Below are 16296 nucleotides of genomic sequence, written 5' to 3'. Positions count from 1 at the left end.
AAAGCTATTCTTTAAACATTTTAGCATTTATTTCTTCCCACAGTGTTAAAAGGACTTCAAAGTTTCCTCCCTGCAGGAAGAAATTAGGAACTTTGAGCAGCATCTTAAGCCTCTTCTTGGACAAAATGCAGCTCTCATTGTGATTTGCATAGGACAAAGTAACTGATTCTGCAAATTTTTACATTTCCATGAAAGACTGCAGGAAGTCCCATATCATGATGCTTCCACCATTGTGCTTCACAGTAGTTTAATCTTAAAACCTTTTCTTGCTATTAAATCTGTACTGAAGATCAACACAATAAAAATGGTCTTTAAAAACCATAATGAACGCGTTTGTTCAGTAAAGGAAAACAAACAAAAAAAAACAAAGCAAAAAAAAAAAAAAATCACTTTTAGTGGCTTCAATGGAGAAGTGCTAAGCCACTATTTCAGCCTGGATGGGCATCAATTTCAGATATTTGGTCAATAACTGATAATAATACAGATTTGGAGACTCCACATCCGCAGCTCTTTAATCTACTCCAATAATCTCATCTCTATCCTGAACATCTTCTCAAAAGTCAAGATGTTACAACGTAAAAAATAAAAAAGCAGAACACACAAATCCAGATTTTTTTTTTTTCCTTTTATTATATCGCAAACAATAATGACATCCAGGTATTGTTAACAGTTTGCTGTGTGAAGAGTGAGACCATAGTGGCAAAAACATCATGAGCTCTCCTGTAAGGAGCTTATTGTGCAGTCTGAAGCCCTCCGATGTGGTTCGACAGGCAGCTCAGAGGACACAGAGACCTGTGGCTGGCGGACGACCTGCAGGCTTTCGAAAGGTCGCCTGTCGGTCGCTTCGCACAGAGCCACGGCAGCACAGAGATTGCTTAGGACCTGCGAATGGCAAAACTGGATTTTCCTCAAACACTTGCATAAAACATCAGCAGCAGCAGCTGTTTTAGAGGGGATTGTTTTCTTACTGACTTCTTATTAGAAAATAAAAGAGAGCACACATCAGCCCGACCTCTGGATAACCAACTTCCTTGAATAAAACCAAGGAAGAGAAAAGCATTTTTCAGCTTTTATGTGAAGGTCTGGCATGTCATAGCGTGATCTGGAGGAGAACTCCCATATCCAAAAGGCCGGAACAAAAACGAGGTTCTTTTTATTTATTTATATTTTTTCCCCAGAGATGAACCAGATTGTACGGACAAACGTCTTAATTTTTGGCTTCAGCTTGCACATTTAACACATCGTGCCGAATTGAACTACAAAACCCAACTGCTTCCCTCTTTACCACATTTTGGACAGAGAAAACAGCTTAGAGGAGAGAAAAAAAAGCAAATCAAAGGGAGTATCGAGAGTAAAATTCCCTGAAAGAGATCATTTCTCCTTTGGGGGCATACTTAGTCTGCCACAATCCGGCTGCATATACAGAAAAAATCAACAAAAAACCCCAGAATCACACACGACATCTCAACCTTTCTACAACCAAACCTGTCTGAACGCAACACGCCAGTCAGAGACCAATCATTTTAGGAAGGAGCAAAAAGGATCTGTGCCTACTTCTTTTTTAGTTTCCGGGTCAAAAATAAATAAATAAAGAGGCAAATCAGCACAATTCATCAAGCTCCCAAACTACAGTTAATTCAATCGATCAAATCGGTTCAATACGAAGGGTATTTGGGTTTTCCGACAGCTCTGCGTCCGGATGCAGGTCTCGCATGCAGCTGCGCTACATCGACCGGTCACAAAAGGCTCACGGCGGCCACTTCAGCGAAAGCAGCGGATTACCACGTCCAGCACACAGACGAGGAGGGAAACTCGCCAAAAAAGTAGCAACAAGTCAAGCGGTGCAGCTCCTTAATTAGCAATTAGGAACGGCGCTGGAATGGAGAGGCTCGTCAGAAACTAGAGGCTTATACTCGTCTCAACATCATTAAACTTTTAACAGCATCTTCAGTGAGAAACGGGGGGGGGAGAATGAGCAGAATTAATGAACACCTTGAAGGACAAAGTTGGAGCGAGAAAAGGTTTGAAAGAGTGGAATGGCTTCCTTTTCAGTCTGAATGTTTAAGGAAAGCCACTCAGCTCATTTGTGTGAATGAGCTGTGGTCTAAGGGGCTTTCACATCGCGAGCCAATCTTATATGTACAAATTTATATTTCGTATTCCTTTTTTTCCCCAAAATCATTCTTAAACTTAAGAATTTATTCAAAAATTAAAGATCTTTGCACATTTCATCCAACCGGGGAGCTGGGCTTCGCTTTAATTATCATGCCTTCGTTTCTCTTCCTGAATATTTAAACGTTTTGGGTTTTACTTCCTCTAGTGGCACCATAGGACAGCACCTTTGCAAGCTTTTCAACTCTGCTTTAGCTGAGTGATAAAAAAAAAAAAAAGAGAGAGAGATAATAAAACTCAGCTCAAAACAAGCTACAAAAAGCGAGCCCACCCAGATCTTCAAGGTGTGATTCTTGGACTCTGCTCAGGCGCTGCACAAAACTTTGCACTGCGACTTAAAAAGCCATTTATATTGAAAAGAGGTAATTTATCTAAAGCCCAGCAGCGGTTTATGTGGTCCCCCTAAGAGAAGAGTACAAAGCTGTTCAAGCCCCCCAGGTCCAAGGACGACAGTATGAAACATTCGTATACATTTATATGTGTATATAGACATATACACAGCTGTTAAAACATTACCTAGCTCCACATGTAGAGAAATGGTACGCACACTCGAGAAGTGATGTTATAAAGCTACAGATTAGGTCAATAACAACGCCCCACCGGACATCTCTTTGCATCATAATTTGCTCCTCCTGCCTCATTTCTCAAACCAAACTAGGCACCAACAGACTACAACAGTGAAGGAGAGGAAACAACAGAAAAAAAACAAAATAAAAAAATAGACAAAACAAATCTTACACATAAAGACACTGTTATTTCTTAAATTATCGGTTTTTAGTGCCCTACGTTTTTTTATTTTTGTTTAGTTTTTTTTTCTTCTTTTTTGTTTTTACACCATCTGCCTTCGGTTGGTCGGTAAGGCTGCAGGAACAGACGCTCAGCCCCGTCGTGTTAAACCTATGGTACTTCTAGACAACGTTATGTATGCAAATTTACAGTATACAATTTTGGATTACCATGCAAGAATACTTTTTTTTGTGTAACATTTAATAGCTCGATCTACATCCAGGAATAATTTAGACAGGACAAGAAGTTATCGGACCAGAGAGCGCTAAGGGTGGATAACCGCGGTGGTGAGTGCAGCCGGGAAAAGGCGAAGATGTGCGGGGGGGACGAAGTGTGGTGGAGGGGGTCGAGGGGAGTAAAAGGCAGGGAATCGAGGGGGACAGAGGGGGAGGGGATTCAGAGGAGCATCAAGGGTAATGAGGTTGGCGGTCCAGTCCTCCCAGGTCCAAATCAGCGACACTCCCAAACTTTTACTGTTTGATCTACGCTGCCAGTGACCACGAAGGGCGCAGCCTTGTGGAAATCTGGAAAACAAACAAGAAGGACTTTCAAAATAAAGCGCATATAAACAGGATATACGAGAATATTCCTCTTCAAGATAAAAGGAACAACAACATGATTGAAAATGCTAACTGGACCTCAATAGATTGATGATTACAAAGATGTTTTGAGAAAAAAAATCCTATATCCCACTTATTAGCATAGAGCAGTGCTTCTCAATTCCAGTCCTCAGGCCCCCCTGCTCTGCATGTTTTAGATGTGCCTCTATTCCTGAACAGCTAATTCAAATGATTGCATGACCATCAAGTGCTGCAAAAGCCTGTTAATCACCCATAGATTCAATCCAGGTTTGTAACAGAAGGGAAACACCTAAAACAGGCAGGGGGGCCTGAGGACTGGAATTGAGAAACGCTGGCATAGAGTAACATGGTGCAGCTCCTCCCCCACTTGTTGCTGAGCACTGCTGGTCAGCTAGCTGTAATAAGTACACTTTTTATTCTCTTACAAAAGACAAAAAATAAAATATTTTCTAGACAGGGCTCTACAAAGCAAAGTAAATGCAGAGCCAAATATTTTTGATATCTTTTGGGTCAACCAAGATTTGGGGGAAAAAAACAACTTGCTATTAGTGAAACTGGAACAACTGCACAAAAGTAACACATAAAAGGCCACGTCTTTAAGAGGTCAAAGTGCAGCTTACCCAGAGAGGTAACAAAGTGTTCATGGGCACTCAGGGTTTTCATGCAGCGCTTGTTCTTGTAGTCCCAGATCCTTAAGGTCTTGTCATCCGCACAGCTCACTATAAACTTTCCTCCAGGGTGGAAGAGGATGCCACGCACCCAGTTATCATGTCCAACCTGAGAGACAGACAAAGGCTGATGTAGCTCCACCTAAATTCATCCTGTTCATGAAGAAAAGCATTCTTCCTCCATGTTTTTTTTTTTTTATATGCATCATTTCTTGTTAAAATAAGGCGACCCATACCAGTGTCATCAGGCACATCCCAGTGCTTACGTCCCACATCTTTATAGTTTTGTCTCTGGAACCAGACAGCAGAAAAGGCCCAGGCTTTCCACTCTTCTTGGTCTACATAAACACAAAATTACAACAACAACAAAAAAGTCAGTCACATGAGTAGTTCATTGTTCTCCATCTAAAGTTTCTCCACATAAAGAAAAGTTTTACCTTCAAACAAGATTATACACTAACTTTAAATTAAAAATTTCAGGATTTAAACTCAACAACAGCTGCTGACATTTACACATATCCTACAAAAATCATGAAGCACTACATCTGACAAACCGCACATTTACACCAAATCTGGACGTCAGGAAATAGTGGCAAAAAGGGAGACATTGTTGAAAGACGCTATAAGTAGTTTAATTTACACCAAACTCTGTAAGGAACAGAGGAAACATGTGGAAAAGTGCAGTATGGTTTTTTTAAGACCAAAACTAATCTTCTTGTATAGCACCCAAAACAGAGAAGGGGAGAAATGGGAAATAAAAAAGACAAAAATAAATAAATAAAAGAAGATCGCCCTGAACACACCACCTACACCACAGGTGTCAAACAGTCCTGGAGGGCCGGTGTCCTGCAACTTTTAGATGTGCCTCTGCTGCACCACACCTGAATAGAATAATTAGGTCATTAAGGCTCTGAAGAACTTATCTACACAAGGAGGAGGTAAGTAAGCCATTTCATTCCAGTGTTTTGTACCTGTGGCACATCTAAAAACTGCAGGACAGCGACCCTTAAGGACTGGAGTTTGACACCCCTGACCTACACGGTAAACATGGTGGTGGCTGCATGATGCTCTGGGACAACTTTCAGAAGGTGAAAGATTAGAACACACATCCACTCAGACTGAGTCTTAGAGAAGTTGCACAGAACAAAGTCCAACAATTTCTGCTTTTCATATGAAAAAGTGGCAGAGGCACAACTTAAGAGTTTAAAAACTTCTATGCAGCTCAACAGAAAGAGTAGACAAATAAGCTTATTTATATAATTAATTTGTAACAGACTAAATCTAAGAGTGTGCCAACTCAACTTCATCACTACACTGAATCTGAGGTAATACAAAGAAAAAAAAACTAACATCTTCCAAGCAAGAGAGCACATTTTGGTCTGGAACAACCGCTGCAAGTAAAACACTATTTTAATCCGTCAAGGTTATGATTGGACACACTGCAGATCACAAGGCATGATGGGGAGCCTGATCTGACCGTAGGCCTTGAGGTTCTTCTCTCAGTTCATCCCAACACCACCTTCATTCCCAGCTGCTGGCTTCACGTGGAAATCAGTCTCAGCAGCGGTGACGTTATAAGCTCTACCGACGTGTCACTGATCGCAGAGGAAGAACGCAGAAGGTCTGAAGGTGATAATGCAACACGGTGTGAAAACATCACTGCGTCTCGGGACTCAACCATGAGTTTACCTCTTAGATCTGCCTTAACTCAATCGGTTTCAGGAGGTGATTGGAGCACAAGGCTAGATAAAGATTGTCTGATATCTCTGCCAATTAACCACCGAGATGATTGGTAGAGTGTTTTGCAAACGTGTTTCTAGCAGCACCGATTCACCACTCTAATCTCATACTGGCTGCTTTGTCTTCTCTCCCACCACCTGACAAGCCGCTGCCAAACAGACGCCGTTAAATGGACGCCGTTAAATGCAACGTGAGCCGCAAAACTAATAAAGGACAGGCTGCACCAGTTTATTCAAAACAGATGACCAACAACCAGCTAATGGCTGCAACCAATTTTTAATCTAATCAAACTGTTAAAAAAGTTGTGCTAATTTTTCTTTAAAGCTCATTTTACACATTAGAAATACAAAGAAATAATTCAATTTCTGTTTTAAATAAGAAAAGGACATTTTATTGCCTACATAGCAATAACTTAGCATTCCTTTAGAGAACACTCGATCATCTGAAGCAAAGAAGCATCTGCCACTCCAGGTTACTTCAAACATCAGCATGTGAAAAGCTCAGCTCAGCCCAACCCTAACCTTTGACCTGACAACATACGGCGTAAGGCTGATCTGTTCATAAATCTTTGGATGAACTGATTAATCGGGCAGCAAAAGGTGCTTAATGGGAGCCTTTTTAAAAAAAAATCAGTTGAAGCTGAAACGATCCCATTTGAGGAGTTCTGGGTAGAACATATTTACAGACAGGTTTTTTAATCATCTTAAAAGCAAAATGTATATATTTTTGTACGGTTTTGGCTCAATTACTAGTCTGAAAATGTTGACCTTTCTGCAACTGGCTTTTCTTGAGTTACAATTACTAAATTAGTTGACAATTATTTCAGTAATCGATTAATTGTTTCAGCCCTAAACCAGCTCCTCACCTCAGAGCCTGTGGCGTCTAGGATGGTGGGGTGTGCGCTCTCTGGAGCCCAGGAGATGCACTCCACCACGTGTTCGTGCTCCCGCAGCTCCGCCTTGCATTCTTTGGTGGCCACGACCCAAACACGGACCGTCTGATCGTTGGAGCAGCTGGCGATCAGCGTGCCGTCCTGGTTGGGCCGCACCATACGAACCCACTCCCTGTGGCCCGTAAAGGTCTTCACACAGTATCTATCGGGGAGGAAATTATTGATTGTTAGATCATCAAAGTGGGTGTAAAGCATAAAAACACAAAAATGATGTGATTCTTTTGCTCTTAAGAATGATTTGTGGATGTTTTGTTTTTTTTCATACCCAGTTGCCACTTCCCACATTTTAATGGTTTTGTCCCTGGAGGCAGAAACAATGTGATCTCCATTGGGCATGATGGCTACAGATGAAACATTGTGGTCATGTCCTAAAAAACAAAAACAAACAATAAAATCAACTATCAGCAAGAAACAGGAACATTTAAAACAATAACAAGTCTACTTAGAGCTTTGCTAAGCAGTATTTCTAAATAATGTGTTAATTTTCTTCACACATCTTCAGCACCAAACACTGCAAAGCCAATTGGTATGGTCGTAATTAGGCAATTAAATGACTAACCAGGCAGACTTTTTTTTTTCCAGAGAGAATAAGAGATGCCTAATTAACTAGACGCTGGGCCGTATTTAAGCTGCTAAAGTGATGAGGAAGACGGTAAGTATGTCCTAAAAGGCCAGCTCAAGCGTGTGTGCGTGCGTGTGTGTGTGTGTGAGTGTTCACACATGCCGTGAGACTGTGATATGAAGGGGCAGATATAAAGTGTGCTGTGCTGCTGAAGATGATAATTACACTGCTGTCCAAATAGCAGTAATCCACTTCACCAGTTGGCCTTGTTGGTTTTGTTTTATTAAACTGATGAATTGGTGAAAAAAAAAAAAAAGGTTGACAGTACATTAAGGAATGAAACCATTCAGCAGACTCTGGATGATAGATCTGTAGAGAAATCAGGTTAAAATCCAGTCGATATCTGCAGAAGTGAGCCTCTAGCTCACACCCTCATTTACAGCAACACAAATCTGCTGCTCACTTCAACAAAATACAGGACAACATCAAGAAACGTTACAATGGTTTCTGCTGGAACAGCAAGTGGGTTCATTACCTTCATCCATATTCACACCTCTGATTCACAGGCAGTTATTAATGGGCACCTTTAGTAAGGGTTAGAAGCAACTGAGCATGCATTGTATTTGAGTAGGACCATGTAAACTACTCTGCCATTATTCATTTCAGCCATTAGGCTGTTAAAAAGGTGAAACAAGCAAGGATCCCTTTAAACAAGGGTGCATTCACACCAGGCCTTTTAATCAAACTCTTGTGCGCTTGCCTAGAAAGTCCGGTTCATTTGAGGAGCTGTTATTGCACAATCGGAATCTGATGCAGATCAAAAAAAGCTAACTTTCCAAAAACCGGTTAAATCGGCTCAGTTAAAGTGAACTCTGGTCCGCTTGGTCACATTTGCATTCAAACCGCAACAAAGACCGCTCCACTAACAGGAAGTGGACTACAGCGCAGGTCATTCAGGGTAAATACAACAGTCATTTCTCTATCTGAAGAAATGACTCATCTTTCACAAAAGACAAAAGTAAAATCCTATGACCACCAAAATCTGACAGCACTCCGTTTTTGTTGACATTTCGTGATGAAGGAAGTTGTGCTCTGCATCTTCTTCAGAGGTTTTGCCGTCGATGGCTTCAGCGGTTCTTGGTGCAGCGCTTTCATAGGTGAGGGGGTGAACAGGTGAAAACGTTGCAATTTCTGGACATAGTTACATTTTTGTTTAATAAGGCCAATAAAATGGAAGCTGGTGGAAATTTTCCTTTAAAGGTTTTCTGGGTCCAAACCACTGGTAGGAGACCCAATGGAAGACCCAGAACTGGAGGGATTATTTACCCATCTTTCCTGGAAACACCTGGGTGAATGTCGCTGGGGAGAACCGTTGCCCCAGCAACCCACTCTCCGATAAGTTGAAGACAATAGATGATAGATGTAGGGTAGAAATTCTGATCCGTCTCTTTGCTGACATTATGGACACACTGACTATACTGAACTGCTCACAAATATGAAACTGTGTGTCATCGGCATAAATACACCAAGAAATGTATTGTGTCATAATCTGAATAAGGCGAACCGGAGCCTTGAAGAGAAACCACACATGATTAATGTTTAATCAGGATGAAAATCCCACAATCTGATCGTCCCTGTAAACGCAGTGAAGTCACCCTTGGATGGCGTCTGTTGTGACAGTCAGCTTGGTTTGAAGTGACAACAAACAGCCTCTGTGCCACCTGAACACGATGTCCAAGTCAAACAACATTTAGTCAGCAGTAACCTGGAAACAACAACACTGTGTGCACAGAGAGCGGGAACGGCTGCTTCGTCCTCTCACCGTGCATGGTCCTGATGCACTCGAAGCCTTGGAAGTCCCACAGTTTGATAGTCATGTCTGCAGAGCAGGATGCCAGCAGCTTGCCAGTCTGGTCGAATGAGATGTCCTGAACAGAATCTGTGTGGCCTTTCAGTGTGCGTTCAAAGTCTCCTGTCTCGTAGTCCCACACCTGCACACACAGTATGCATTGGTTATAATTAATTCAATTCATAAATGCTTTTTCAATTCCTAAGGAAAATTAATAAAATATAAAAAATCAACACACAAATTAGACAGCCACAATTTGTGTCAGAAATATTTTCAACCACTAATGTCATCATTTTCTGAGCTTTGTTCACTAGTACAGAGGAGTTCAAATTTATATAATATGAAACTAATCAACTACAATTTAATATGTTTTTTTGGATAAATTAATGTAAAACAAATCAGCTTGTTATTATTGATGAAGTGCCTGATAAAAGCCAGCAGACCGTTCGTTGTGCTAAGTCTGGCACCGCCAACTGGACTGCAGACAGAATATGGTGTGAACAGTGGAGAGTCTGATTCTTTAGCCTGAGAGAGCTGTTCAGTCTGTGGCTTTTGAGCAGACAGACGGTTTGTCACAGGATAAACCTTCCTCTGGTCTCTCTCTTGGGGTGAGGGGATTTTGGGCAGACGGTGACAGGAGATGCCCCCCCCTTCCCTCGTAGTGCTCGCTTTGAAGGAAGCTACAGATGGCCAGGAGGTGCAAAGTGCAGAGGGGGAAAATGTATTTGTACAGCACATTGCATTATTCATCAGTAGCTTCTGAGCTATAAAAGCTCTGCCTGTAAAGCTGTACATTTACGCTTTCTTAAAAATGTGCATTATTAGAGTGGAAATAGCTTTCATGTTTACAATTTAAAAATAAATTCAATTTGCTTTTTAGGAAGTACAAACTAAGTTAGATTATGTGTCGCTTAAATCACACAATGCCTCTTAACAGATCTCAGGGGCGCCGTAAAGGGGGGAAAAGTTAGGACAATTCCAAGGGCCCCTGACTGAGAGGGGGCCCTCCCCAAAATATTTTTTTCTTCATAAAAATAGAACAAAAATTGGGGCCCTGTCAATTACAAAATAAATTATATTGTGTTTTTTTTTATTGTTTTTATCAGTAAAAATATAAATGTTACCACTCCCAGACCAAAAAGCACACATTCATATTTGCACTGAAGACCCCTCTGGATCTAAATGAAATGGTTCCTGCTTGGCGCGCTTGACGTCAGTAGTAGACAAGAAAGACTGTGACGGTTACTACGCAACTAAGAAAAATAATAAAGTCAGGTTTTCAAGAGGAGAGATAGAAAAATGACAAGTGTCAATTTATAGCCCAGTTTTTCTGTACTTTTACAGAGAGGGGGGTTGACTGTGTGAGATTATCAACCATTTAGCGTGGTAGCTACAGTCTATAGCTGTTAGCTTAGCTACAGACTGTTTGCCTCCATTTCACTAGCATTTAAATAAGAAAAAAAAATCTACCAACATATTAACTTAACCTTTTACCAGACTTAATAGACAAGTCAGTCAGGAGCAGCTCTAACTCCCACATCAGAATAATCCCTCCTCCCTGTCCCAGTGAAAACGGTGAGCTACACTGTGTTCAGTGACAAACTAGTTAGCATCATTCCAGGGAGTCTATGTAGATTTTTTCTGTCTCACTGATCATTTTACAATTATCCAACAAAACAATATATTTATTAGTGACAGAAATTCAAACAATTTTTATAAAATTAATAAAAAACAACCACTAAGGACTATCTTGTCAGTCCAGATAGTTCTGCCTTATCTTCCATTTAAATTAGATATCTGTTGCCACATCCCTCCTGACCCATCCTTTGTTAAGTGAAATTAAAGCTACAGCATGTAACTTTTATATTTTAATAAATTACATATTTGTTAAAACTGTCAATATATTGAGAGATTATCTGAGAAAAATTTATTTCCTTTGCCTTCTTCCAGTGCTCTCTAGAAACAACCAATAAGAGGCAGTAGGTGGGTTTTAGCGCTGTCAATCACAATCTGTAGCCATCAGTAGTAGATTAGGGAGGAGGCAGAGAAGATTCACCTTTTCACAGATTACCTGTCTCATCACAAACTGTCATGGCAAGAAAGCAAGGCAGTTGCAAGCCTTTAAAATTGTGCTGCTTTTTATGGGTCAGATAGACTCAAGAAATTGTAACAGCAGGGGGAGGGGGCAATTTAATTTTTTGTCATGGGGATCAAGATTCCTGGCGGCGCCCCTGAAATAGCTACAAGGTTTCCCCCAGAAAACTTGCCAAGCCCGGTGGTTGGGCGCGATGGAAGTCATTTGTCCAGCAGCCTGTCGTTTTTTTGAGTTAAAAATTGTTTAAAGTTGACAGAAAATTTGAAAATATCACTTGATAATCATATAATTTATTGAAAGACTGGAAGATTAGCGCCTGAACACCAATTATAAAAGTCTTAATAAATGCAAATGTTTAAAAAAAAAAATTTAATAAATAAGCAATGTTTAGCCTGGTGGGGGCACAAGTAATGTCTGGTGACCCGCCAGGCTTATAATACACTGGATCTATGTTGGATGTACATTATTTTAAGAACCGGGACTTCAGCACAGTAATTTTAACTAATTACTTAGATTTTAATATGTAACAAAATTTTATGCACTTAATCAAATTTTTAATTAGTGAAGGAAAAAGTATAGAACTCAAGCTGGATAATACATTGATTGGAAAAATATTAGTGAGCTACTCCAGTTACCATTGGCATCTTGGCTTCTTTTCTGTCTAGGTAGGTCTGGGCCAGTATGGATTTAACAACACTCTAATAATATCGTTTTATAATCCAACCCTGTCTTAAATTGATCATGGATTTCCTGATCTGTCTGGTCTTCAGGTTTTTACCAAGGAGAAATTACACACACTGGTGTTAGTCACAGAAAAAGATGTTGAACAAATACACAATACTTCAGGTTTTTCTTTTTATATTTGAAAAGCGCATTTCATTTTCTTTCCACATCATGTTTAGGAAAAACATTTAGGCTGCAGGTTGTAATGTGACAAACTATGAATACTTCTGGACACAACTGCAAGACACAACAAAACAAACATTAGCTTTTTAACTGTGTATTTATAGTGTTGTGCCATCTTGGTAAATTCAAGGGATTTCTAAGTTAATAAAAGGTAAATTTAAATACACTGTTTCAACAGGAAATAATGTGTTGCATGCTTTTATGTTTGCAGGTCAGTTTGTTACCTGTAGAGTTAACTAATTAAGCAGTACTATTCCTTTAATCTCTCTATTCTGGCTCAGGGAAAGCCAACATGCGTTTTTCAGTCTGTTTCTAAGAGAACAAGCCTGTGTGTCTGAAAATGTAATAGAGCTCTTAAGGTGGAAAGTAGGACACAGTCAGGTCTAACAACGGGGAGAAAAGGTAAGCAAGGAAAGACGAGTAGAGAAGCAGGGCTGAATTCGTAATTTAGAGTCAGAGCCTGACTGCTCCTAGGGGACGGATAGCTGAAGGTGGGTACTCATGGTGGGACGGTTAATGGTTTAAGTGGAAGATAAATTAGCCAGCATGCTGAGAGGCAGGGTGTAGAGGGGGATCACCGTGCCAAAACGCTGAGGAAAAGATCCCTGCTGTGTGGGTGTAGGCTAGTAGGAAACGTACAAGTGTCTATTATTGTCTCATGAATAATAGATGCATAAGAAACAGCTCAGCAGAGTATTGGGATTGTGCAGTGAGGCAGTGGAGGGATGCTACAGAAGAGGTTGCCCAGAGGCAGGTTGACGGAGTTATATATGGATTCTACAGACGTCTGGAGAGAGATCTTTGATGCAGGGTGCATGCAGAAGGGGAGAAAAGGCTGAAGGGAATGCAGTGGAGGTGAAATAACAGGAGGAACGACCAGCTACATTTAACTGAACTGAACTGAGCTTCTGTGGAAAAGAAATTAGACAAAATGAAAATAGAGGCAAGAGTTAAGAATGCTTCTGAAACCATAGTATACATTTAAAAGTGTCCTCTCCTGCAAACGTCCTAAACTAAAATACATTAGCATATCTAAATATCATCCATACAGAGCAACAGCTGTGCCATCTATACAAGATGGGAGAGAATGGCTTGGAATTATTCCTTTTGCAAAAAATGGGATGCAACCATTTACAGAACATTAATTCAATCTAATATAAATACTGCCAGAAGAAAATATATTTGCTGTAATTAGATCTAAATTAAGATGTAAAAAAAATTTTTTATTTCACCCATTCATAACATATTTAACATCTGAAAACTATATCATAGTCATGCTGTAGGATGTTGCTGAAATGAACTTGGTGGAAAACAATGTTCATATGAAAATTATTTACGTAAAAACAGAAAAAAATATAAAATCCCACAATTTGCCACTTCTAAAAATGTACAACAAAAACCACAGTAGGTAGCCTTCTCCAACAATGACCATTGTTATAACACTGTGTTTGGCTTGTGCTGCCATGTGGAATGTGTTGAGCATATCAAGCCAGAGTAAATATCTGCTTCAAGAGCAAAATATGTCAGGAGTTTCTCTTCCATCAGGCCAAAACCCTTAACGCTTTGCATTTCACAGTGTTCACTTCAAATGGAAAGATCACTGTTATGAACTGCAACCAAGCAGGCTTCAAAGCAAATTACCGAAACTAATGAAAATAACCATTTAATGCAACTGTGAAGATCCCTAATCCCCGCATTGACATTTTTAAGGCTGCAGCTGTTTCAACATGGCAGAAGTTTTCTTTTGTCTTTGTACATTTCTGATCTCATCGTAGCAGGAAAACTATTCTTTGTTTCTTCAAACTTAAGTTGCGCAGAGTTTTCATGCAGCCAAGAAATTTATTAGTAAAAGTTTGCCGAGTCCCAATCAAGGCACTTTGAAATGATTACCATGCCAGTGTTCTTCCCTTTTCCTACCAATCAGCATTTTTTATTTTTCCAGTGACACCAACAGAAACACAGGCTGCTTCGCTAATTGTCTGTGTCATGTGACCTGGTAAATGTTGTGGATGAGAACTTTGCCACGGAAACGGACTAAAAGCACTATGCTACCGTTGTGAAGATCATGCTCTTCATGGAGAAGAAAATGAAATATTGTTCCCAAAATCTTGTAGAAAGCCAGATAGGAAAGGTTGCAACATTATCAACTTCATATGGAGACTCTGATAAGTGACATCCAGCCACCAATCACAAAGAAAAATACTGGGGAAACATACTGTGCTACTTTATTATACTTTCATGCCCTGTACATGCTTAAAAAAAACAAACTATAGCTTCGATTTTATGAACTAATGTAGCATCAGACGACAAATAAAAATGAGTGGACAAAAGGTTCTTTTCTGGACATTCCCAGTCATTACCTTTTAAGAAACCACTTAAAACTCTGAATTTTCCCTTTGATATTTACAGAATCCTCTCCTTGTAGGGGCACTGACCTTTATTGTTGCGTCCTCAGAGGCCGACACCATGACACTGAAGACTGGGTGGAAGATGACGCGGGTGACGGGGTTGCGGTGGCCGCTCAGCGCGTATCTTTCAGGCGGACGCGGGATCCACTCTTTGGGGTCACGCTTCTGACTGACTGGTCCACCCAGGGTGATTTCCTCTTTTGCTTCGTTCAGCTTCGATTCAAGCTCCATCACCTGACCAGAGTTCGCAGCATTACAGGAAAATACATTTAAAATAAACTATAAAAAGGGAAAGTATGTTTGGTTATCAAGGTCAAGCTTCAGCTTTTACCTAACATATTATTTAAACTTGTGTTCATGATTGTTTTGGTTTTTTTGCACCGTGTTCAAAATGTCACGAACTGTTCACAAGACTGTAATCTCCACAAGCATTCTTTGAGGAAGAAAAACACCCCACAAACCTTCTTTTGTAATCTGATGACTGAGGTCCATTTTTTTTCCAAAAGGCCAGCATACTTCTTATCCAGTTCTTCATTCTGTACAGCAACAAGAGGATATCAGACACAAAGAAAGCCAATCAAAGTCATGAGCTCAGCATAATCATTGGGGCCTAAGGAACGGGGGCCAGCTGGAGTGACATGTTGAGGTCTGCAGCTATAGCAAAAGAGAACAAGGAATTATTTACACACCACACACAGACCGAGGCTGGCTTCCAGACTCTGCCAACCTACTGTACACCACACACACTTATACTATATACACACACACACACTGAGGGACTAGGCCTAATCCTTCTCACACAAGCTAATCTCTTGCAGAAAGGCTTAGGCAGCTTACTGCCACACAGCCGGGACAGAGGCAGCGGTGGAAGTTAACTTGTAGCAGCGCTGGCAGACAAGCCTGATTCCACCTGCAGGCTAATACCCTGAGCTGGTCACTAGCTGTGGCCTTTGTTGACTAATTTTGCTATGTGTCCGTCAAAATTTTTAAATTGTGTTCAAAACAACTAGGTTTGCTCTGCTGTTTCAGATACTTTGATTTAGAGTTTTTACCTTTGAGGAAAGACGAGTCTAAGCTGAAAACATTGAGGAAATTTGGTTAAGATGAGCCGAGCAAATTACCAAAAAATGTTTCAGTTTTTATAAAAGCGACAAAGTGAGGGGGCTCAAGTGAAAACAAATCAAAACAATTACTCTTTAACATTGACCTTCACTTTTATACATCTTAAACTATACCTCCATTTGAGGTGGATTGAGAAATCCAGTGTTTCTACACTTGGCCAGCGTTGACCAGTGATCGGCCTGTTGTGGGCAGTTCAATTTGACTGAGAAGGAACATTTTAATGCAGTTTGATTTTATCTAATTGAAGAAGTCACTTCTAATGGTCTCGAAAAAGTATTTTTAGATATTTACTTGTTAGACAGGGAATACACTCAGACTGTTAGTAATGCTAAGAGTGCTCATCATTAGATGCCGATGCTAAAGACCGCTTAAAGCTCAACCTCGGTACTCTCATGCTGGTTTTGACAGAGAATGACAGAAAAATCCAGTTTAGCTGTAGTGCTTTGTAAGACCTC

At 40.4% G+C, this 16296-nt stretch overlaps 1 protein-coding gene across 2 annotated transcripts in view; it reads right to left on the bottom strand.

The window, feature by feature from the left end:
• Positions 1 to 606: 606 nt before the first annotated feature.
• Positions 607 to 16296, bottom strand: part of LOC114133397 (lissencephaly-1 homolog) — a 35848-nt gene continuing 20158 nt past the window's right edge. For both annotated transcript variants that reach the window (XM_027999276.1, XM_027999277.1), the window contains exons 4-11: positions 15181 to 15255; positions 14747 to 14953; positions 9284 to 9452; positions 7165 to 7267; positions 6813 to 7041; positions 4444 to 4545; positions 4160 to 4316; positions 607 to 3482 (exon numbers count right to left, since the gene is read on the bottom strand). In XM_027999276.1, the coding sequence (XP_027855077.1) occupies positions 3409 to 3482; positions 4160 to 4316; positions 4444 to 4545; positions 6813 to 7041; positions 7165 to 7267; positions 9284 to 9452; positions 14747 to 14953; positions 15181 to 15255 (1116 nt within the window). In that variant the 3' untranslated portion in view covers positions 607 to 3408. The remainder of the gene's footprint in view (positions 3483 to 4159; positions 4317 to 4443; positions 4546 to 6812; positions 7042 to 7164; positions 7268 to 9283; positions 9453 to 14746; positions 14954 to 15180; positions 15256 to 16296) is intronic.

The sequence above is a fragment of the Xiphophorus couchianus genome, chromosome 18, assembly GCF_001444195.1.
Source record: "Xiphophorus couchianus chromosome 18, X_couchianus-1.0, whole genome shotgun sequence".
NCBI lineage: Eukaryota > Metazoa > Chordata > Actinopteri > Cyprinodontiformes > Poeciliidae > Xiphophorus > Xiphophorus couchianus.
This window is presented reverse-complemented; position numbering and strand designations above follow the sequence as displayed.